Source organism: Puntigrus tetrazona, chromosome 3 (assembly GCF_018831695.1).
Source record: "Puntigrus tetrazona isolate hp1 chromosome 3, ASM1883169v1, whole genome shotgun sequence".
Lineage (NCBI taxonomy): Eukaryota > Metazoa > Chordata > Actinopteri > Cypriniformes > Cyprinidae > Puntigrus > Puntigrus tetrazona.
In genome coordinates, this window is record NC_056701.1 from 12,951,932 (window position 1) to 12,974,689 (window position 22,758).

The 22,758-nt window shown below is 39.6% G+C and overlaps 1 protein-coding gene across 1 annotated transcript; it reads left to right on the forward strand.

The window, feature by feature from the left end:
- Window positions 1-20,545: 20,545 nt before the first annotated feature.
- LOC122332118 (alpha-ketoglutarate-dependent dioxygenase alkB homolog 7, mitochondrial-like) lies at window positions 20,546-22,696 on the forward strand. The gene is made up of 4 exons (XM_043229415.1): window positions 20,546-20,914; window positions 21,603-21,776; window positions 21,864-21,988; window positions 22,118-22,696. The coding sequence occupies exons 1-4, from the start codon at window positions 20,633-20,635 to the stop codon at window positions 22,236-22,238; spliced, it is 702 nt and encodes a 233-aa protein (XP_043085350.1). The 5' UTR covers window positions 20,546-20,632; the 3' UTR covers window positions 22,239-22,696.
- Window positions 22,697-22,758: the final 62 nt, after the last annotated feature.

Sequence of the window (22,758 nt, forward strand, 5' to 3'; positions counted from 1 at the left end):
GCTGCAGGCCAGAAAACATCTCGCACCATCTCCTTGTACGGCTGGTTGAGCCTGTGGCGAATAAGCTGGTATTCATGCTGAAGTAATACATGCTGTGGATGAGTATGAGTCAGGCAGATTCTGTATGCTTTAAATGACCTCATCAGTCGACTCTCATATTTACTGCAGGCCAGTTTGTGTATGCATGCATGTGTGTTGAGAGCCAGCACACGAGCTTAGAAGGTTAGAGCCTGCTGTGTGATTCAATGTGACATGCCTCTTTGGCTCAGTGTACACAAGAACTTAAGGGAGGGTAGGATTTGGCTATCAGGACTGATATAACACACACACACACACACAAACAAGCTCGGTTACAAAACCTAGAAAGCCACGCGCAGATGTTTTTTCAAATCGTAGCATAGCGTGAGTAGCAACAGGTACTTATTTTGTATTTTGACATACATGCGAGTGAAATGGATTATCAAAAAACATTTTTTGATTCTGAGCGTTTTTGTTAGATGAATGGTTTAAGTGAAGTTCAGCGTGGTTTAAACTGATTGGATAAGCCCAATACATCATATGAGAGAACTAATTGAAATAAAGAGCTGTGATAATAAAAAAATAATAATAATAATTATTCATATTTCTTTATTCTTTTTTGTCAGTTTTCATTTTAGTTTTTCAGCGATTCAGCAAAGTATTTTTGGCCAGATTTTTTCTTTTGTAGTTTTTGTCATGCTGATTTTGTAGTATCATATTCCGTTCCTGATGCAAAGGCTTTAACAAAAGGTAGGTTCATTTTACCACTTCTTTTAAGACAGAATATCACCTTTGCTTTATGGCTATGACATGATCCCATGCACTGCAGTGAACTCAATACAGAAGTCTTTCCAAAGAGAAATGTAAATTAAAATGAAAATCCATTCAATACCAAAACATCCTATAATTTAGTTTTTGTTTTACTTATGCACGCTACACATTTTATGGCTCATTTGTGTCTTGAATTACTGAAAACATTCAAATATGACAACGGTCCACAAAAAAATCAGTTATACCATAAATACTTTGAACAAGTCTTCCTCAAGCCGACATTTAAAGTTTATCTGAATAAATGTATCTCAAAAAAAATTCTTCTTAAAATTTACATCCCATTTGCTACCTCAATTCAAATTCAGGAATATAAGGCATTCTTAATTCAGTTTTGAATGACAAAGCCCACATCACAGTGGCCTGCTGACCTCCACAGACAAAAATCAAAGTGTAGTGTGTAAAACAGCATGAGGCATTATGGAGGGAAAAAAGGAGAATGATTCATTTTAGTGTGGCATAAGCTGGAAATATCTGTCGAGGCAGTGAGAGAAAGAGAGATCTGGCGGGCTTTCAAAGGCTCTGTACAGTAAAGACTCCAGCTCCTGTAATACCCGGCAGTCCGTCCAGCATTACAACACATTAACACCCTCGGTGCCTTTTAATTAGCCTGCCTGGCTTCTGCTCCGAGTGTGTGTGTGTGTAATGTGTGTGTGTGTATGTTCTTCCACATGCATGCGTAATAATATCAGTGTTGTTGTGTGTGATCATTCTAGTGCCTAATTTAAATACTACTGTCGGTGTTGTGTGCGTTTAAGCGCCCGCCGGGATGGTATGATGAAAGCAAAAGTGGCGCACTCTTCCTCCGTCTCTAGTAGGGTGGATGAATAGACATCCTGTTCCAGCTCTGGAGGCCCATGTGTGTGATATGGCCGCAGAGTGTGATGTGGCTCAAGCGTGTGTTTTGGTGCTTTGAAGACCGTCCTGCTCTCACTCCCTTGCATTGTGAAATAGGCGCCCATTTAAAGACAGGATGAATATGAGACAATGCTATGATGTGCTCAGCCAGAAAACTTTAATTATGAACCCACCTTCCTCCCTCTGCACAACACTATATATAGCAATGCCACTGAGATAAAAGAAAGCGGGAGACAAAGGAAGGGAGACACTGTTCTTTTTATGCCTGTGTGCGATGGGTTCGTGAATGCTATCTGGATGTTTTGAGAGGTCATTCCTGTTAGGAGCGAGGTGACAGCTGGTGCGTGAGTTCATGAGGAAAAATCTCATAATTCTGGGATCTTAACATGGTAGGTTATTCTGTTGCAAAATCAAAATACCTTGTTTTCACTACAGCAGCAGCAAATGTAAGCAATTTGAGAACGCAATGTGCAAAGATTAGTGAAAAAAATAAGATCCAAGATGCTGGATGAAGCAAAGAAAACTTTGAGCATAAATATACTTTACAATACTTAAAACATTAATACAAATCCAAAAAAAAATGGATTTTTCATAAAATGATTTATAATATTCTGGCTTGGGAAGGTAATTAATTTCAGTTTTTCTGGAATTACACTACCTTTTAAAATCAGTTATAATTTGTGTGTTCTGTGTATATTTAATATATAAATATGCACACATGCAGTATATATGTTATATTTATAGAATTTATATATCAGGTTACATTTTTATTATAAATAAATAATTCAATATATATAAATAACATATTTTTGAAGTTTTGGTTTGGATGTTATTATTTGAGATTAATCGTTTGACAGCACTAAACTTTACAAAAATATTTATATTTCATGTCATTTTTTTCTATTCATTGTATTTCAGAAACAGTCAAAACGTATGTTCCATCTACACTTGACCCTCTAACACTAGCACTCTCTATTCTATCTCTAGTCTAACTACTTGTTTTCTTTTATTTATTAACACAATTGATCCTCTAACACTATAGCATTCTCTAGTCTCTTTTTATTGTTTTCTTTTTAATTAATTATCAAAAGAAACTGTCTATGGTTACCGCATTAGACTAATTATCTTTCTTAGTTGGTTTAGATGTTATCTGTTATCCTCATTTGTAAGTCGCTTTTGATAAAAGCTTCTGTTAAATGATTAAATGTAAATGTATTCATCAATACTGTCAATTATATGAGAAAAGTTTCTTAAGCATTGAATTCTAAAGTATCATGTAACACTGACGACTGGTGTAATAACTGACTTTATCATAAAAATAAATGACATTTTAAAACATGTTCAAATAAAAAATGAATTAATGCAGTTTTGGTGAGCATATGATGCTTTAAAAAACAAACTTTTTAACAGTAGCGTACACACACATATGTCAGGTGCCCTTCAAAAGTCCTGCACTCATCTCTTCCCTGTGAATCTGTTGTTCTCACACTCTCCCAGCATCCTATGCATCACGTCAGTCTCTCATTCTCCATCCCTTCATCTCTCTGCCCTGTCCCTCGCTCTACCTCTCCCACTGAACCTGTGCATTCATCATCTCCCTCCATCAGCTCTTCTTCATTCAGCCGAGTGCAGTCTGCACCGTCAGCAGGCCGCCTGACACAACGCTCCACAGAGAGATGGATGGAGAGAGATGGAGAGACAAGTTGAGACAAGAAGACTGAGCGAAGGAAAAGAATATAATCTTCAACTTGACCAAAAGACAAAAACACGCAGATGAAGGTGGTGGGCAAACACAGGAAGCATTTAACAAGAGAGGCGTATTTTTGAGCCTTGAACACCTTTGTGTTCAAGTGTTGATGGACTAAAAAAGTTTAAGTTGGCATGAAACAAATTGATGGATTCGACTGTATTTTTTTTTTTTTGTTTAAAGGTGCTGTATGTTTTTTTTCCAATGACAAAAATGAGACAATGACGAGCAGATAAAAGGTCATTAAATGATAACTGAGACTATATGAACATGCAATATTGCTGAAGAAAAGACAAAACTAAAAAATGGAGGCCAAAATTTCAGACTGCTGTTCAAGATTCCATTATGCGAGCGTTCATGTTTGCGGTTGCCAGATGTTCTGTTAAAAAAATACATCCTGTACCCGGCTTTTTGCTTTATGCAATCTGGCAACCATTTCAGCTCTCTCTCTCTCTGCAGAGGCGCCATGAAAACACAGACATATACTACACAGGTAAGTAGGACTTCATCGACCTCCATTAGAGGTATTCTGTTTAAATGAAAGTGTCATTTAGCCAGTCTCTGTTTTATCATGAATCACGACATGAGATTGTGGTTTATTGACTGTAGGCTTATATATTCAGCCTCTGTGTGTCAAAAATGTAACAATTAAACATTAAGGCAATTTGGAATAATTTAAAATTACTATTAGGGATCTCTCCAATATTGGAAAGTAGGTTTTCTGTTAGACCAGTTTTCATAATGTAGACAGGGTGAGTGTATATCTAGTGTATTTCTATATCTAGTCTTTGGTGTTTATTTAGCTTCTAATTGATATCCTGTTAAAAATCTGTACACTAGATGAGGGAAAATAAAGCATGCATGAGTCAATATTCTATTGATTTGTGCTTAATGGTGAAAGAGAAACTTCAGATGAAATGTAAAAATAAATATACCACATTACAACAATCGCTGCAATTAAAATTCAGCTAAATAATATTTTGTTATAATTTTAACCAACAAGACGAAAATATGATGGAAATTTGCATGTGTACACTGACTAAAATGATCCGAAATGAATCGAATAAAACTTGACTGAACCTAAAACAGGACAAGTTGACTAAATATGACAAAAACTTAGATTTGGCTCATCAAGCATTCCCCACCGCTACTTGCTTTTATTGAAGAGTTGCAACCCACGAAACCCTATACGGGTAGCGGTATCAAAATGGCTGACAAGACATATCAGACCTTGGGATACACAGAAGCAGAATGAGTTGAAGCAATCAGCCACACACAGCTATACTAGACGCTAATCCGCTAATACAGTACATGAGTGATTCAGTGAGTCAGTCAGTCAGTGAATGTATGTGTGTGAGAATCACTGGTGTGGTAATTAGCAGTAGTAGACGGCGAAGCGCTCTACAGAGCGACCCGAGAAGCCCAGCCAGTGAAATGTAAATATGTATTGATTTCCTCATCTGGCTGTAAGGTCCCAGGCTGTTTGCTTTTCTAATTCTATCTCTTGCATTCTGGCACTGCAGCCTGAATAATTTATTAACTAGAAACAGCGGTGTTTTTTCCTCTCTTAATGCAGCTATAAAAGATAGGTCTGTAGTTACAAGCGCTAACACTCTTTCCATCTCTTTCCCTCACTCTAATCGCTCATTTACCCTTTATATACCCTTAGTGCTCAGAAATCAGTCTGTTAGGACAGGATTAACATAGATACTGTTTGTGTGTGTGCGTGTTTAAGCAGCATAAACGAAAAGTGCAGTGGGCTAATTAACTTTACAGGAAGTACTAGGTGGAACATTCCCCTTAATTCCTGTATCAGCCTACTTATAATCACTCAAACATGTTCATTTATGAGAGAGAGAGAGAATCATGCAATAATTACATATAATACATTAATAACCGTTCAAAAAAGTAGGAATGCTTCAAATTAATCAAAAATAAAGGCCTTTAATAATATTACAAATAGGCCTGGCACGATGCATGTATTCTTACTGTAGGTGCATGAGGCCTTACAATGTATACAGGCAATTCCTCCCCTCAATCCAGAAGGGGAGCCTGCAGCAATGCAACACTGTTTGATAACCGCCAGCAGAAGAATAGTGAATGCCATGAGTTGTTCCTGAAAACAAAGCCCTTAGACAGCCATCATGTGCTCATTTTGAATGCGCCTGACAAAGGAGTATACTTTAAAACTTGTGTTTGCAAATTAAGCTTTGTGCTTGCGTATCCTACCTCTCTTATTTGGCACAAATGCAAATATTGCGTAATATTTTCATATTTGCAACGTAGCATCTGAATGCTAAACTATTATTTATTATGCAAATATGCAAGCGGCGAGAAACAGGTGGAGCACTGATGTCTGGTTTACTGTATTTTGTTTTGATAAAGTACCAACTGCGCTGTCAAGTTAGCAATGCTGGAGTGTGTGTCCTTCAGCTGCATCCTTACCAGCGGAATCAGGTTTAAACGCTTACTGTATAAAAGGAACACTCCAATTAGACCAGTAGCATCGTGTTCAAAAATGACCAAAGAGTTTCAATATTTTTCCTAATTAAAACGACTCTTCTGTATGGTGTACTAAGACCGGCGGGGAAGTGAAAAGTTGATTTTCTAGGTCGATGTGATTATGAACTATACTCCCAATCCAGTGTAATAATCAAGGAAATGTTTGCTGCTATACCATGGCCACGGCAGCGCAGTGATTATTGTCTGCCGTGGCCATGGTACAGCAGCAAACTTCATTGACCCGTAGATCAGATGAATGGATTTAAAAACAGTAAAATTTAACTTATTATTATTAGTTGGAGAATCCCCCCTTTTATTTTGATTCACTTACAATGAAAACAAAACATTGTGCTTTTATAAAATAAAATAGATAAAATAGGATGTCACTTTCTGCCATTTGAATTTCCTTTCTGTGGAGAAATTAAGTATATTACAAAAAGGCTGTGTTTTGAGGAGTAAAATTTGAGGAATAAATAAGACTTATATGCTATATATAGCATATAATAACATGATATTTTTGATTAAATGCTGCCTTGGTGAGCTTAAGAGACTTTTTCAAAAAATATAAAAATCTTGCTTACAGCTAATTGAACAGTAGTGCATCCATGTAATAACATACTGTACTATATTATAAAACAACATATTTGAGAAGCTATAGCAGCGACCAGAAACTACAATGCAACGGTCTTGTCTTTATAGTACTATTATGTCTCTGTATGTCCTAGAAATAGTAAAACAACAGCTCAGTGTTTGTGTGTGTATCTGTTAGCAAACAGGTAGTAGGTAAAGGTGTGTGTAGCGGTGGCAACAGCATTAGCAGCAGCAGAAGCATGTGACGCGAGCACCAGCATGAAAATTCAAGCCACCACATCTTTTTTCCTCACTCTGCACCCAAAATAGATTTCTCCCAAGTCAGCATCACACACACATACCACCCAGCCACAGAAATGAATAATTCACTACTAGAACACAAGATACAGAACCAGAGAGAAAGAGGAAAAACATGAGCGGGGAGTGAAGTGCAATGCTAACCTAAGACGCAAACAATGCCAATAAAACAACTGACTATACACCTATATAGCTACATTGTTACAAGGATATACTGTACATATCATCACAGAGGCAAACCTCATTTTAAAAAGGGAAGGTAAAATATGTATCTGTCATATCGTTCCAGATCCCTAGTGTTTTTTTACTGGTTGCTCTTTTCCATGCACTGGGATACTGTATATATATATATATATATATATATATATATATATATATATATATATATATATATATATATATATATATATATATATATATATATATATAGTACAAGTGGTATGTTCCTTAAACAAAGGTATCACGTGACTACAGAAGTCATATGGACCACTTTTATACTTTCTAAGGCTCATACACCTTACTCCTTACACTACCTTGAGGATAAGTAAAAGCGGACAGGTAAAGAGATACAGATCTCTCTAGATTAAAACCTTGTGAGTGTGGACGAGTGAGAGTGTGTTAGCGACGGGTCTAGTAGTCTCGTCTGCAGCAGCAGCTGAGCAGCATGGGGCTGCAACATTACGGATGACTACACTCATTTAGACCCAGACATTAGGAGGTATGAAACCACCAGATTAGGCCTGGAAGGCAAACACAGACATGCACATATACACACACTGCATCGCTGAAACAACAAGACTGGTGCTCATATAATTTGCAAACAGGTCTAATGCTAAAACGTGACTTGAATGCCATGTGACACTTGCATTTTGTTGCACAGCTTTTCAATACACATTCATAAGTAATACAGCACATTCAAAACCTCACACACAAACAGGTTAACCAACAGCGTTTTCCATGACCTTTGACCAAACTGTCTCACGGATGTATAGGATTAGTTGAGTCCTTTGTCGATATTTATATCTTTTACAGTCGTGTATATAAACAGAGAAAGAGGAGTGAGTGGCAGTGACAGTTGTGTGAATGAATCTAGGATGACACATTTAACTCCCTGCTTCCCAAATGGAAGAGAGGATCTAAGATGACGAGACAGTTCTATCACCCCATCATATCTCGTCATACCCACTGTTGAGACAAACAGGAACATGTTGTGATGCTGTGAACCTGGAGAGAAGAAGAGCTGAAGTGTTCATTGAAGCCTGTGTTAATAAACCAATTTGCTAATAAAAAAAAAAACAATCATCTAATCAATGTTTAACTGAAAAAAAGTTGCCTTGTGTGAGCATCTAACTCCATCCTAATATATATATATATATATATATATATATATATATATATATATATATATATATATATATATATATTAGAATGGAGTTAGATGCAAAAATGCATGCATATATATATATATATATTTTTTTTTTTCATTTCTAAAGACTTTTTCTTTGAAGACTTATTTCTTCAGTTCTCAGAATCTCTTTAATATTAGATCACGTGTGTATTTCTAGATATAATTAAATGCTTGTGCTGTCAGTGTTATTTAATAAATATATTATATATTTTTATTTTAGTTGTAGTTATTTTAGTATATCATGTTAAACTAAATGAAAATGAGAAATGTTGCCTTAGCAGCTATGTAGGCTAAAAAATTTAATTTTATATGAATTATTTTATATAAGTATTTATGGTTTTAAATTTTGTTCAATATACAACACAACAACCCTGAACAACAATGTCAAGTATGTGTTTCACAGCTGTAGACACCTTAAACCTTATAAATAAAACTTAAAAGTATTCATTTGGAGTTGTATTTGTGTGAACTAACACATTGCATTTACTCTTCAATCCAATCACTGCCGATCTGTGCAAATACAAAGCACAAGCAAGTAAATAGAAAGTGTTAGAATGAGTAAACATGACCTGCCAAGAAATCCAACCGGTACACATAATCAAAACCACTTTACATTTAAAGCTTGTAATTTGTCAGATTCCACCAAATAGACAAGAGAAGAAAAATATTTGAGTGCATAATACGCGGACATGCTTATGGAAAACACTACATGTAGATTCAGTGGCATAAGCAGCCTGCTCTCTTTCTAACTTAAATAGGCTCTGCAGCCCTCTTAGAAAACTACAGTCTCCATTTCTCCTCCAAACTGGCATTGGAGCATGCGGTTAGACAGGATGCCTGTCTGTAGCCCATCTGTATGCATACAACAGAGGACCGACTCAAGGAGGAAGAAAGGCGGGAGGAAGGAGAACATGCCATTGAGAACTGCTCTTTCAGTCCACCGCTGTTATTTTTAGCCTGACAGGAAACTCGGAAAACAGGAAAGAGCAAGAAACATGCTTGCGATAAAGAAAAAAAGAGGTTCGATATGTCAAAAAATGTTGAGTTTCGTAATCGTTTGAAACGCAAATGAAGACCTGGATATATCAGCACCCGCTAACACAACACCAGCTTGATGCTAATACAGGCACAGATCGGCACTGAAAAAATCGCACGCTTAGTTTTGCTTTGCGTTAAATGAGAAGGAAGAATAATTGCGAGAGAAGCGGAAAGAAAAGGAGAATAAATAATTGAAATTCTGCAGACTGAATGTAGATCACTGCCTGTACACATGGAAGAAAACTGCAAGGGCTCACGACTCACGACAACTTCTTTCTATCAGTCTGTCTCCCTCTGGTGTCCACTCAACCACTCTTTCTGCCTTCTCCGCCAACTCCTCTATTTATAGCATAGTGTCTTTTATATTATTCATTCTTTTCTATCTGTCATTCTTTGGTGGAAAACAAGGTTTGACGGTTTAACTATGAGTTCAGAACACTCAGTCAACTTATTCGTGGTTGAAAACACGCACGCGCTTCTCTTACTTCAAAGGCGCAAACATGTTTCGTGATTCAATACACACGCTTCATATATGTTTAAGGTCCCTTCGGATAGATGAGCATTCTTATCTGCACTCCACACAGTCTGTAGTTTCATCGTCGTCAATGAAACTAAAATTAGAAAACAGAGCTATAAGGTTACGTTCCATTTACAGTGCAGAGAGACGGCCTGTAAATGGAGAGAGGCTGAGACGACATAGGAATCACAAATGAACTCGTGTTATCTCTGTAAAGAAGATAACAGAAAGGATGCAATGTTTGACGACCATAAACTAGGTTTAGTATTTCAACTGATCTATATGCGACACTACTGCGTACTTCTGCAATTCATCAATTTTAATTCAAATACATCTGGATTATACAAATCACAGTTAACTAAATTTACGAAAAGGCTGATATATTGTGAGCATCTAAAAAAAAAAAAACTTCTGATAGAGCGGAGATTCCTAATTTAAGGAACTCAGATCACAAGGCCTCATTACATGTTTACGCGAATCGATTTAGAAGAATGAGGTTTATAAAGAAGAGGGGCTTTTAGGCTGAGTGCAAGGTTAAAGGTCACTGAAAGCTCCGGCAGATCAAAATACAGTGTCAAAAGAGAAGTGTGTGTGGGTGCAGTTCTGTGCACATTTAATGATTTGAAATCCTAAGGGGTCTGTTAGAAAAGGCAGGAGCGGGCTTTTTGTGGAGTCTGCTTTTTTTCTGTGGCTAATGATTTGTCTAAATGAAACACTAACACTTATTGGGGTTGTTCTGCCATTTTACTGATCGGGTTTTAACAATAAGGTCTGTCAAAAATAAAGGCTTTAGTGAACTGTCAAGGGTTGAGTCATAAATGATTCGATGAATCTGCTCAGCAGATGTGCGTGGTTTTTGATTTTCAAAAATAAATATCCGTTTAAAAACAACACAAAACTGAATAAGAAGCCCAGTACCTATTTCCAGGGTTTCATGAACTTTCACATACATAATAATGCACACCTATATGGCAGACAAAAACAAATACCTGTATGCTAAATGAGTAGTGTGCCCTAATTATCAATATTCATAAAACGCTAGGCGTAGGCGTAACGTACTGTGTGTGTATACATTTGATAGGCACTTTACTTTACCATAAACTCATGGGAGTTATAATCCTAAATAGCACTGAACATGTGGCTGATGCCATGAGCCACATGTCAATACCGCACATGCATGCATATAAAATGTAGTTCATCAAATGCAATACATAGGCCTGCTCTGAAAAGCATGTGATTTTGGAGGTAGCTGCTCCACTCACATGCGCCATTCCGTATTACCTTTCGGTGTCTGTGCTGCTTGATGTTTTTAAACTATTCAGGGGTTTGCACTCACATATAACAGGATTCTGCTAATATTAAGCATATTTGGTGTTCTGTCTTAAAGTGTGTGAGCTTGGAATATAGCCTGAACCCGAAGAACTCACCCATCCCTCCCATCTGTAGTATGGGATAAGAATAATTTAAGAGTGAGGCGCTGGGGTGGAGGAGGGATGCCAGAAAACTGTCAGGAGCTCCACCTGCGCTGCATTGGTTGATTATCTCAATGTGCTCCTCCCCAACCTTGTGAAGAAAACATCATTTTGTGTCGTTACAAACTATATTTGTAGCCAATTTGCAAGATACCGGTTTTAACATTTACTAAGCTGATGTACATCACACTGCATGGAACATCAGCAGTGCTGCGATTACCTGCTGCGGCCTTGTGGTACTGCTTTAACAGTTTCCGATTTTCTTCATGCAAAACCCCTTTTGCCGTTAAACACGAGGCTAAATAGGCGCATCGCTAAAATGCACGCGCTCATATACACCCAGTATTCTCCAGGAGCTTTTAGAATATGGGAAATGGTGGCTTCCCCCCTCCCCTCACCTCTTCACCATCGCTTTCTCTCGAACGAGACCGAGCTGAGAGACTGCACATGCTGACATCAGCAAGCCTCGGCGCGCCACAGCGCCGCCCGTTACCGTCACACAGCACCGCTCACCTCGCGCCCTTACCGTGCGTAACACAACGAACACACACACCAGAAATAGACTGGATTCATCTCGCCACCGAAATAACTTGACAAATAAACGCCTGCAAATATTCTAATGAAACGCCCGCGAGCGAGTCATGCGCTCGCCCGCGCTCGCGCAGCTATCGTTAAACCAGCGGCGATTTGATTCGCGTTTCAAGACATTTTCAGGTGACCTTACTTATGCCACACTCAAGCGCACTATACCTGCAACCGGAGGCCCCAGGGTACTCACTGGGGGGGGTTGGTTTGAAAGGATATGGCCATTCGGTGATCTTTTTGGCGTATTTTCTCACGAAGTTGTCCTCACTGAAGATGAACAGAGATCGGTTGACAGTGAAGCAGTTTTGCCGCACCGGTATAGGGTTGTACAGGGCCATAGTTCTGGCTCGCTGGGCCATTGACTGCTTGTACACTCTCTGTTGGGCACCTGGCGGGCCCCCTGCCTGCTGCCGCCGCGGCCGGGGCCCCTTGAGCGTGTCCCGGTCCTCCGCCGTACCTGGACGGCACCTCATCTCCGAACCGAGCCATTCTATAGACACCAAATGCCAGTCTTCACGAAGCAGGAAAAAAGGGGGCGAATATTCAACGCGACCACACCACATTACATCCCATCTGCTTCAAAACTTAATACGTGTATAACTGGAGCACACATTTGTCTTCATGGCTTTTATACGTGATGTTGCGCTCCAGGAGCTGATGGTTAGGTTTTAAGCAAACGAAAAGAAAACGAAGAAAAAACAAACAAAAATTCGAACAAAAAAAAGCGTGCCTTATGTTTTGTAGTTCTCAGGTTCGTTGCCCACTTCAACACACAAAATGGTCCATCATCACCTCATTTTATGTCCACAATCAACATATTTCCACGGCCGTGTAATTCTTGGCTAAATCTCTCGTATTCTGTGGCTCCATCCTCATATTTTCCGGAACTGTCTCTCATCCGCGCTTTTCCTTGAAAAATTCAGGTTGCAATTATCATAGCTACAATCATTTATTCGATCTAGGTGTGATGGCTAACCAAGTGAACAAAAATGGAAACATTTAAAACAATCGTTTGAGTTCAGTTTTAACTGTACATTCTGATGACTGCGGTAGCCATGTCTATTTAAAACGGGGGAAATAGGATAAAAAAAAATATTATTTATTTATTTCGCAACATCCGCAATATTTGGCACGGTATAGCTATAATCTGCCTTCGGTCACCTCGCGCTCACGTTTACTCGCATGTATTTGCATCTCAGCTACGGAAAGATGTGCGATATCCGATGTTAATTCCGTTTTCCTCTTCTTCACGCAAGACACGGGTAATAATACGGATGCAGATCATCAGAAGTATCGATTGTTTTGTTTTTTGATGGGTTTTTTTTCTGTGCTCAGTGGCAAGGTGTCATCCTTTTCGCCAGAGCCATCACCGGCATTTCAGTTGCAAAAGAACCAATCCAACCGTCATAAAATCCAATGAAGGGACGCGCGGTGACTGAAAGTAGAAGCATCAATCGCGAGGGGACAACGGCGACATCTCTGGGTTCCCATAGCCGCTCGTGTTCCCCTGCACTGGGCTCTGGGCCGCGTTGGATCCGTTCATCTTCCCCGAGCGTAAGGGCAATCCGTTCGTGAGAACACTTGGATCCCTCTATTCCTTATTTCTGCCAATGTTGAGCTGTCTGTTAGCCTCGTTACTCTCCGTCAAGCGCCCCTGAGGAAAAAAAAAAAAAAGAGGGGGAGGAGGCAGTTGAGGACGAGTGCGGGGTGGGGGCTCGCAGGATATCAGCTTGTGAAACACAAGCCGAACGAAACAGTTAGCTCCGATCAGCTGGCAAGCTAAGCTATAATGAGCCACTGATCAATTCGGCGCTCTGGCCAGTTCTTCTTGCAGCACATGACGCACGGCGCACGCACCCCGCTGACTAATTTATTCATCTGACTCCGGTCTGTACCTGTACCGACTGTTGAGTCTCCACCGAACGCGTTCTCAGCCTCAGCTCACCTGCCTTTGCCGCATGAAAATACCGGGGGCTTGTTTATAAGACACCGAGGGGGTTGTGCGGTTTTAGAGATAACGGAACGTAACAAGCTGACAGCGCGTTGTCAGGTTATGGACTGTTTGTGCCAGTGGTGGGGATGTGAGCGCCGGGAGACAGCTGCGCATTCAAACGCGCGTCTCTCGGGAACGGCTCCGCTTTGCGAGGGCACGCAGGGCGAGGACCGACAGGCTATTCTTAGACGCAGACATTTCGGAATTAATAGACGGAGATTTCCCATCAGTGCAGCTGACAACTCTCCCTCTCCTCCATCCCACCCGTTTTTTAACAACAGTGAAAAAATATCGTTAAATTAAGGCTTGTTATAAAGGCGGCTGTGAAATGTATGCTACGTTACAGAAAAATGCCGTAAAAACACGATGTTTTACGCATCAAGCGTACGGAGATGGCATTTTGGTGGCAAACTGTAGGTCCAGTGTGAGGTTCACTAATAGGGAAGTGGGAATGCACAAAAAATAATACCGATAGCCTACTGTTTTCAAGTTAAACGTAAGTTACTAACTTACTAAATTTCCAGTAAATACTTAAAACTTATCAAGTACGTCAAATACAAACATCGCGCTACTGATACACAGAAACTGACTTTGGAGTGCGTGTGATACGCACGCATCTGACGTGCATATAATACGCAGTTTTCGCGTGCACGCCTCGCAATTTGTTGGCGTGCCTTTAATAGCAGTTTTTGCGCGCCCCTGATCCGCATCCACCCAACACCCCTAACCCTACCAATTGCGTGTGCGCTCGCCGCTCAGTTACTGTGTATAAATAGTACGCCGAATGAAAACATTAACTCTCGCTGTTGATACGCACTTCCATTAGATCGGGTCGATACAGTAGCCGTGCGACCGTGCGTTGAAAAACGTTTGAAAGTGAACGAAGCAAGAGCGATACGCTTTAGGACGCGGCTGTTTTGCCGCGAGTGGCAAAAATCAATAGAACCGCGCGACCTTAACAGCGCCCACCTATCCGATATCGCAGGAAGCAGAAAGCAGAGGAGGATATACAGTACGTGTCCTCCTAAATCCCATCCCAATGTCTAAAAGAAGTGGACACAGTCGTGATACGGCGGACAGTGCCTCTCTCCCATGTGTAGTTTTAATCAGCTGGATCCCTGCTTTGCCCGCCGCATCGCTCTGAAACAAATCAAATAAATAGGCTAGCACAAAACCACATGGCCTCCTACTGCTGCGAAAAGAATTATGTGAACTTGAGGGGGGGGAAACATCATCTGGATCTCTGCTCATGCCTTGATCTTGTGCAGCAAGCTGTTCACTATCTGAACCAGCACGCGTGTGATCAACCGTATGCGATGCGTTTAGCGTCAGTCCGGAAGAGCACGGGGTCAAGAGCTCCAACAGGCACCAGCCTCCAAGCCTCTAGGCTTCAGTCAACAGATCAACCGCGGCTGAGACTTTCTCCTGAACAGTCAGGCCAAGCCACAGTCGACCCAATGCAGAGAGCAAACGACATGCGTGAGCGCCGTGGCTTTTATTGGTAATATATGAGTAATTTTAAAGCGGCATCCTGTTGACGTTTGCGTTTAGTAATCTATAATAAAGCGACATTCTGTTAGAAAGCGTTTATTTTGCAAAATTTTCTGTTTATAATATAACTTCATGCTGTTATCGAAACGCTATCTGCAACACAATTGGAACCTAAATTTATTAGAAATAAATGTGTTTGGCATTTGGGCTATTCAAAGCACCCTCGGCCTTTGGTTTGGGGGGGTGCATTATTAAAACCTCAAAAAAAAAACAAAGAAAGCTTGATCTGTAAACTCTGATTCGATCTGATGACAGCCGTGAAGGCAGCTGTCCATGGTTCTGAAGAAACTGTGCATAGCCGTGGATCTAAATGTAAAATATAATACACCTATATTATATATACAACCAAAACGATGAAGCAAATAACGTAAGGTATAAACATGTAACAGCTACAGTGTAAACCTTTATCAGAACATGCAGAGCATTTGCTTCATGTAAAGGCAGTGTGGATTCTACGATAACATAAACTTACATTCCAATTAAATAAAACAAGAGTCATAGTGTTTTTGCAACAATTTCTTACCCTTTTTATTAGTTTATTACCACTAATACCAGCAAAGTGTTAGACTGAAGCTATTGTCGCAGAACACTGAGAATAGATTATGTCCTGCAAAGGTGCAACGTGCTGCTCTTAAGATTTGTAGAATTATCTTTCAAATTTTTAAACAGTGAAGAAGCTTGAGAACCGGTGAGTCAGAGCTCTAAACTGTGGCCTAAATTCATTAATCAAACTGCGAACAGAGGGGAAAACATGCAAATTAAATGCTATATAAAGAATGCATCTCCACAGCAAAGCCATCGAACACCCCTAAAAACGCGAAACTAACAGAGACTTGTTATCTTTCGAAATCAAAACTGCCAATTTAGTGAGTGTCCTACACAGTCTATCAGCTCCTACCCCATATAAACCCCGGTCAAGACAAATCCTGCTCATCGTGCTGACAGCTGCCTCTGCGCGAGAATTTTGCACAGCTGTGATATTACATCGCTAAAAGACATTTAAAACATTTTAGACGGCACAAATGCAGGCTTTCGGGACCAGCACACTTTTTTTTTTAGAAGATAATGAATGTTTAAAGCGTGTGCATGTTCATCTGATGAAGTTATTCTTGTGCTACCGCTAATCTTCTTGATGTAGAGTTTCTGTACATTGTGCATGTTTACGTATCGATCGCAAACGCGCTCTCGGTGGGGCCGTATGCTGCGATGCACGCTGTGGTCCTGTTGTGCCAGCCTTGTCACACAGTCGGGGTTCACGAGGCGATTGCTTTTGAATGCCAGAGCCTCTCCCCTGCTGCCGAGCAGAAACACCCCTCCCTTAGTGCATTATTAAAGCATGCCACACTAATCTAACACAGCAGCACACAGAAAGCCCACAGCCAGCCAAAGAAAGAGAGAAGTCAATAAGACGTCTCGCTGCACTGCTCTACGAAGGCAAAGCGAGCGCACGTTTTTTTTGCCAAAAACTGAGTTACGAGTAAATTCCGGTCTTTAAGACCGCGATTTGTCCTGTGACAGACGAGCTATGCTCCGATTCAGAGAAAACGTGGCGTGAGTATTGCTGTCAGTTGAATCAAAACCCAATCGGCGCGCACATAAAAGTTCACGCGTAGATCCCGCAAAACAAAAGCAACAGCATAACGCAGAAGTCGTGTTAAAGCTGCATATAGTGTTGATAAAAAGACGGCAAAAATGTGAACGCACGCACACGGGGGCCGCTCAAGAATTCTGAAGTAATGCTGCTGTGTATTTGCAGCAGAAGCTAAACTCAGTGACTCATAAAACTGAATAATTCATAAACGGCATGTATACCAGGTTCTCTGCTCCTGATTTAACCTTATCTTCCGGATGTAAATCCTATTGGTCAGTGGAAGGGGCAGCATCGCAACATATCGCTCCTCTTAATGTTAACGTGTCAGACGCAATAAGCATGCGTTGGAGAAAATAAGAGAGTTGAACACGCGACTGCTTTTTGGGTTCACGGGCTGCTTTAGAGGCTCATCTATGTTTAATATTTCATGCAATTAAAACACATTAAAACACACATAGCAGACACTTTTTGGCACAGGTAGAAGATGAATGTGTAGCTGTGATACTGAGACTGTGGAAGAGCGTAAGTGGGCCATCGTCCTCTGAGCGGAGTGTTTTATTTGGGGAAGAGCCTGATGTAGGTACAATACATTTTTAAACAGCGTAGAATTATTAAAAGCCCCAATGCCTGACAAAACACCCGTTCAACTATTTTCAGTGCCTCTAACCCTTCTACCGACATATAGATGGTCTTATTAACTGCACCAAGTGGAGATTAGCAGATGGAGCATTTCTATATAAAAATGTTAACATGACATTCTCACAATCTGAAAGGAACTATTGTGCAATTAATGTATCACTGTTACATGAAATAAATAGTAAAAACCATAAAATTATCAAAAAGGCCGGTAATGGACAGAAAAGTGGAATGTCTTTCTTTGTCGATCGGTTTACAGCCCTTGAACATTGACTCAAAGCGCTTGTAAACTGCTCCAAACATCCTTTAGTAGTAAGTAGGCCAGCATCTTCACAAAGGGACAGAACTGTCATCACAATATGCTTTCACTCATCTGTCATACTTTCTTTTCGCTCTGCTTCCCTAACTTGATTCCCAAGCTCAGTGCCTCTTTTCCGCTCATATCCAAGCAATTCGGCTACATCTGTAATCCCCTTCAACTTAAAGGGATAGTTCACCCAAAATGAAAATTCTCGTTCCAGTCTACATGACTTTCGTTCTTGTGTGGATCTTCTGAGAAATGCTGTCGTCGATAATTTAAAAAAAAATCTTTAAAACTCTCTCTGCGCCCCTCTCCGTGCCTTGCAATTATTTATTCGTTTACTCATTTATGAGCCTGTGTTTACATGACGATCAACTGGGCGATATATAGTCGCTTGACAAACAGTCCTGGAGGCTTAAACGATTTCCCGCGTTCTTTAGATCAGCTGCTGTCAATCTCGAAGCCCATTGAGAAAATGCTCTTGCGGGACGACAGGCTTGGAGGGCGGCCAGACGGACCTCTCAGTGAGATAGATACGTAGCTGTGTTTGTCTGCATGCGCATGCATGTAAATGTTCAGCTGCAGTGTTGATTTCTCCTTGTGAATTGAACTTTCATTAGCCACGCCTTAAGAAGATTGCTTATGATCCTACCGTAGAACGTCTGCTGTAGGACATTTTGCTAATGTACGTCTCTGGAGGTTCTGTTTGTTGGCTAAGTTTAAATACCAAATTACCAAAAAACATGGTAAATATGCTGATTAGGGTTGCAAAAAAGTGAAACATTTTCAAAACGTTGGGGAAACGTTCCAGAAATGTTTCATCCCTTGCACAACCCTAATTGTCAACCGCTTTCAAATGAGCATTTTTGGGTCAATTTGATCAATTATAAGTTGCAGTCTCTGCTGTTTTAAATTAAGTTATTGCTAAATTTCACAATTTCTTTTAAAAAACAGCTGATGAAACACTTTTCAACTTTTATTTAAGCCAGGTGTAGCAATAATACCCTTTTACCGCTTCACGGGGACATTTTACTGAATATTACGCCGTTTAAAGAATGTCCAGTTCTTTTTATAGGATGGTTAGGGTTAGCAAGAGCCATGGAGAGGCCCAGCAAAGGATATTTTCAAAAGTAAAAGTGATTGTAAATGGGTCAAACCTGAAATTGGCTCTAAAAGTGATTTAAACTTCTTAAAGAAATTAAACAGAATTCCCTCTCTGAAAATGCTGAGCTAATGTGTAATGTAAACCAGAACATATTTGGTACGAGAATAAGAATAAACTATTCAGATGTTGGGTTCTGAGTTATTTCAGGCTATCAATCTTCTAAACTTTGCTGTATTGGCTGCAGGGTGGATATATTGCACATTCCCCTGAGCCATGTATCAGCACTCAACGTCTTACTGCCTGTAAATCTCACTTACTTACAGACTGTTTAATGCCCTCTTACTGCCACAAACAGCACCGCCTGACCATTACAATTACAAATAATTACCATCATTACAGTCTTGCGGGCTAATTGATGAGAGAAACCAGTCAATGCGGTTTGTGTGTGTGTGTGTGTGTGTGTGTGGAGAGAGACAGAGAGAAAGAGAGAGACGTCCAAAAGAACAGTGACATAATAGCCTGAAAAAAGCAGAGTCATTGGAGATGGGTTTAGATTGCAGTGTTACAAGTCTGGATTATAATATATAACACAGAAATACTGAATAGCCGGCAGGGGGAGGGGAGTGAGAGCTATTTCACATTTAACTAACGCATGCCAATAGAAATGGAGGTTGGTTGCATTATGTATTTTAAACGTGAAATGTCCGCCAATGGGCAAAAGAGGAAGAGGCGGGGAAAAATTGAACATTTAGCGTGCTTATTTTAGGAGGAAATCAGAAAAGGATGCGTCTGCCCCCAGAAATAAAGTTTTTTTTTTTGTCTTCATCTAAAGCAAGCAATAGTCGTTTAGTGCTCTCTAGTGTTGAAAAGTAGAATTGCAATTACAATTTAATTTAATCTTTACTTACTAGTAACAACGGAGCGCCAATGAAGCTCGTTTTAGGTGAATGCATCACTGTTTGCCAAATAAATAACAGCGTTCCAAAATGCAACTTTTTTCAATTTTTAATTACATTTTATTTGAAATTATTTTATTGTAAACTGCAACTAGATGTGTATTTCATCACTACCCCCCACGACCTGCTTGATCGACCGTAGTTCTGTCGATTTTTGCTTTTCAGATTTTATCCAAAAAAATCCTAAAGCATAATAAAATATACACGTTTATTATGTTTTATTACGAAGTACTAAGTGGTGTCCCACTAACATTATAAAAGAAATAAGTTAAAAAATATATATATAACCAAAGTAATTTCCACTGAAATAAAAAAAATCATAGACAGTCTACGATTAAATTAAACAAAACTTAAATTACATGTATTGGCTGCAGTTATTTTCCGTTTTTTTATTATAACCAATACTGTTGTGAAAACTAAATAAGGTTGGAAACATATTTCTTGGACCATTAATTAGTAAAAATTTTACTATTAATTGTCCGTTGACTGTTACCTTCTCTCCATTTTCCAATTTTGCTCAAATACTTCAAGTCCCAGAAATCTTAGCGAATTCAAAATGGCGCCCTGTCAATGACAGTAATGACACTAGTAAGCTGAATATTGTGGATCTTTAAGTGCCATCGTATGTCCTCGACAAAATGACACTGCTAATTAGAGTATCGAAACAAGGACAGAGGAAAGCTTTCCATAATCCCTTACTGTATAGGTTTTTATCGGAGAGCACGGATTTACGAAAAGGCCCCGAGAGCAAAGAGGGCTGTAGTTGGTTGTACGGATCGTCGCAGGAAATTTTATCCGTAGTGCGTGGGCATGTTGAAGTTAGACATAATTTCATCAGCGAGGAAGAGGAGAATGCCCTTTTCAAAGAAGTGGAGACAGGACTTAGAAAAAAACGATACGAGTTTGACCACTGGGACGACGTAAGTACCAGGGACAAGCGTGTAAACACTGCCATCCAGCGACAATTCATAGCAAAACTCATTTGTGACTGTTGTTGGCGATTGCTACTCAACGTTTTTATGGTCGCAGCTTATGTGCAAGTTACTAATTTTGTTGAAACAATTCCTACTACTACTATACGTGAATTAGGTTTGCTGTTGCTGATTAATAACAATAAAGCGGCGAATTTGAGCGCGAACTGCGTGTGTTAGCAAATCAGAAATCTTGCGGGTGGCTTTCTTCCAATCCTATGTGTTTTGGGCAGGATTACTTTGTTGGAACAATCAAATAGAGGGAGGTATTTGGGAAACCTGCTTGAAACAGTCGTTCTGTCGATTTTTGCTTTTCAGATTTTGTCCAAAAAAATCCTAAAGCATAATAAAATAGACACGTTTATTATGTATTAAGCGGCGTCCCACTAACATATAAAGTAAATAAGTAAAAAAATAAATAAATAAACACAATTTAAATTAACAATTCATATACAGTGTACAATTAAATTAAACTAAACTTTTGACTGTAGTTATTTTCCACTTTTTTAAATAAAAACCAACACTGTTGTGAAAACTAAATAAGGTTGGAAACATATTTCTTGGACATTTATTTTATAAAAATGTTACCTTCTCCCCATTTTCCAATTTTTCGGTCCATTTCTCTTTCAACGCTCAGGCTATTCATGGCTACAGGGAAACAGAGCGGCTGCAGTGGGGACTTAAGTGTGAAAGTATCCTAAAGCGGGTGAGAGAGGTAGCTTTTCCTGAAGGCAGTCCACTGCTTGGGCCAATTCATGTTCTGGACCTGGACAGAGAGGGCTATATCAAACCTCATATCGACAGTGTGAAGGTCTGCCTGTCAGTTATTTGTGCAATATTGATGTTCCTGTTATTAGTACGTTATTAATGTTCTCTGTGTCGTCTGTTCTCTCATCAGTTCTGTGGAAGCACTATTGCAGGACTGAGCCTTTTGTCCGATAGTGTGATGCGATTGGTCCCGGAAAACAAATCCACAGACTGGGTGGACTTGCTTCTGAGTCGGCGCTCACTTTATATATTAAAGTATATACCCAGTATATTTCATTTACTTTTTAATTTCTCACAAAACTGACTGTAGAATATTTTGGTTTCCACAATGTAACCATATATTTTAGATTCAAAATTTGGTAAAATGTGTGTTCATATCAACAGGGATGACGCTCGATTTAAATTCACCCATGAAATCCTGAAAGAAGAAGAATCCTTTTTCTCAGGACGGAAGGTACCACGGCATCGCCGCATCTCTGTCATCTGCCGAAACCTGCCTGTTTAAAAGAACTGGACTGACCTTAGAACTCGTCTTCTAAAAGCTGTGACTTTTATGAGAATTGTTTATCTTTCAGTTAATCACACACACCAACACACACAAAGTAGCTAAAAACGTATAAATCACATGCATTTTCTTGGAATACCTACAAAGAAACAACTGCTGAAAAACTTGAAATGGTGTGTTGGATTTATGAAAGGCAAAGTTTTGACTGATGCAATGCATAATGTAAAATAAGTCAGGGAAAAGAATGTCTTTACAACAGGGGTGTCAAACTCAATTCCTGTTTAGGAAGTTTAGATTCAACCCGGCTAAAACACATATACTGTGTAAGTCTGAAGTACTTGATTAGCTGGATCAGGTGTGTTTAAATAGGGTTGCATCTCAACTTTGCAGGGCTACGGCCCTCCAGGAGTTTGACACCCCTGCTTTACAATGTCTATTAATAAATATTTTTTTGCTATTCTCTATTGTGGCTTTGTTCTCTAACAATACTGTTTATTACTGTTGCATAAAATATGTAATA

What these genes read in the sequence shown, in the direction of transcription:
- LOC122332118 (XM_043229415.1), top strand. Translation starts at nt 20,633, where the DNA reads ATGACACTGCTAATTAGAGTATCGAAACAAGGACAGAGGAAAGCTTTC. An exon ending in CTCATATCGACAGTGTGAAG is followed by an intron (nt 21,777 to 21,863) that starts GTCTGCCTGTCA and finishes TTCTCTCATCAG; the next exon opens with TTCTGTGGAAGCACTATTGC. An exon ending in CGCTCACTTTATATATTAAA is followed by an intron (nt 21,989 to 22,117) that starts GTATATACCCAG and finishes TCATATCAACAG; the next exon opens with GGATGACGCTCGATTTAAAT.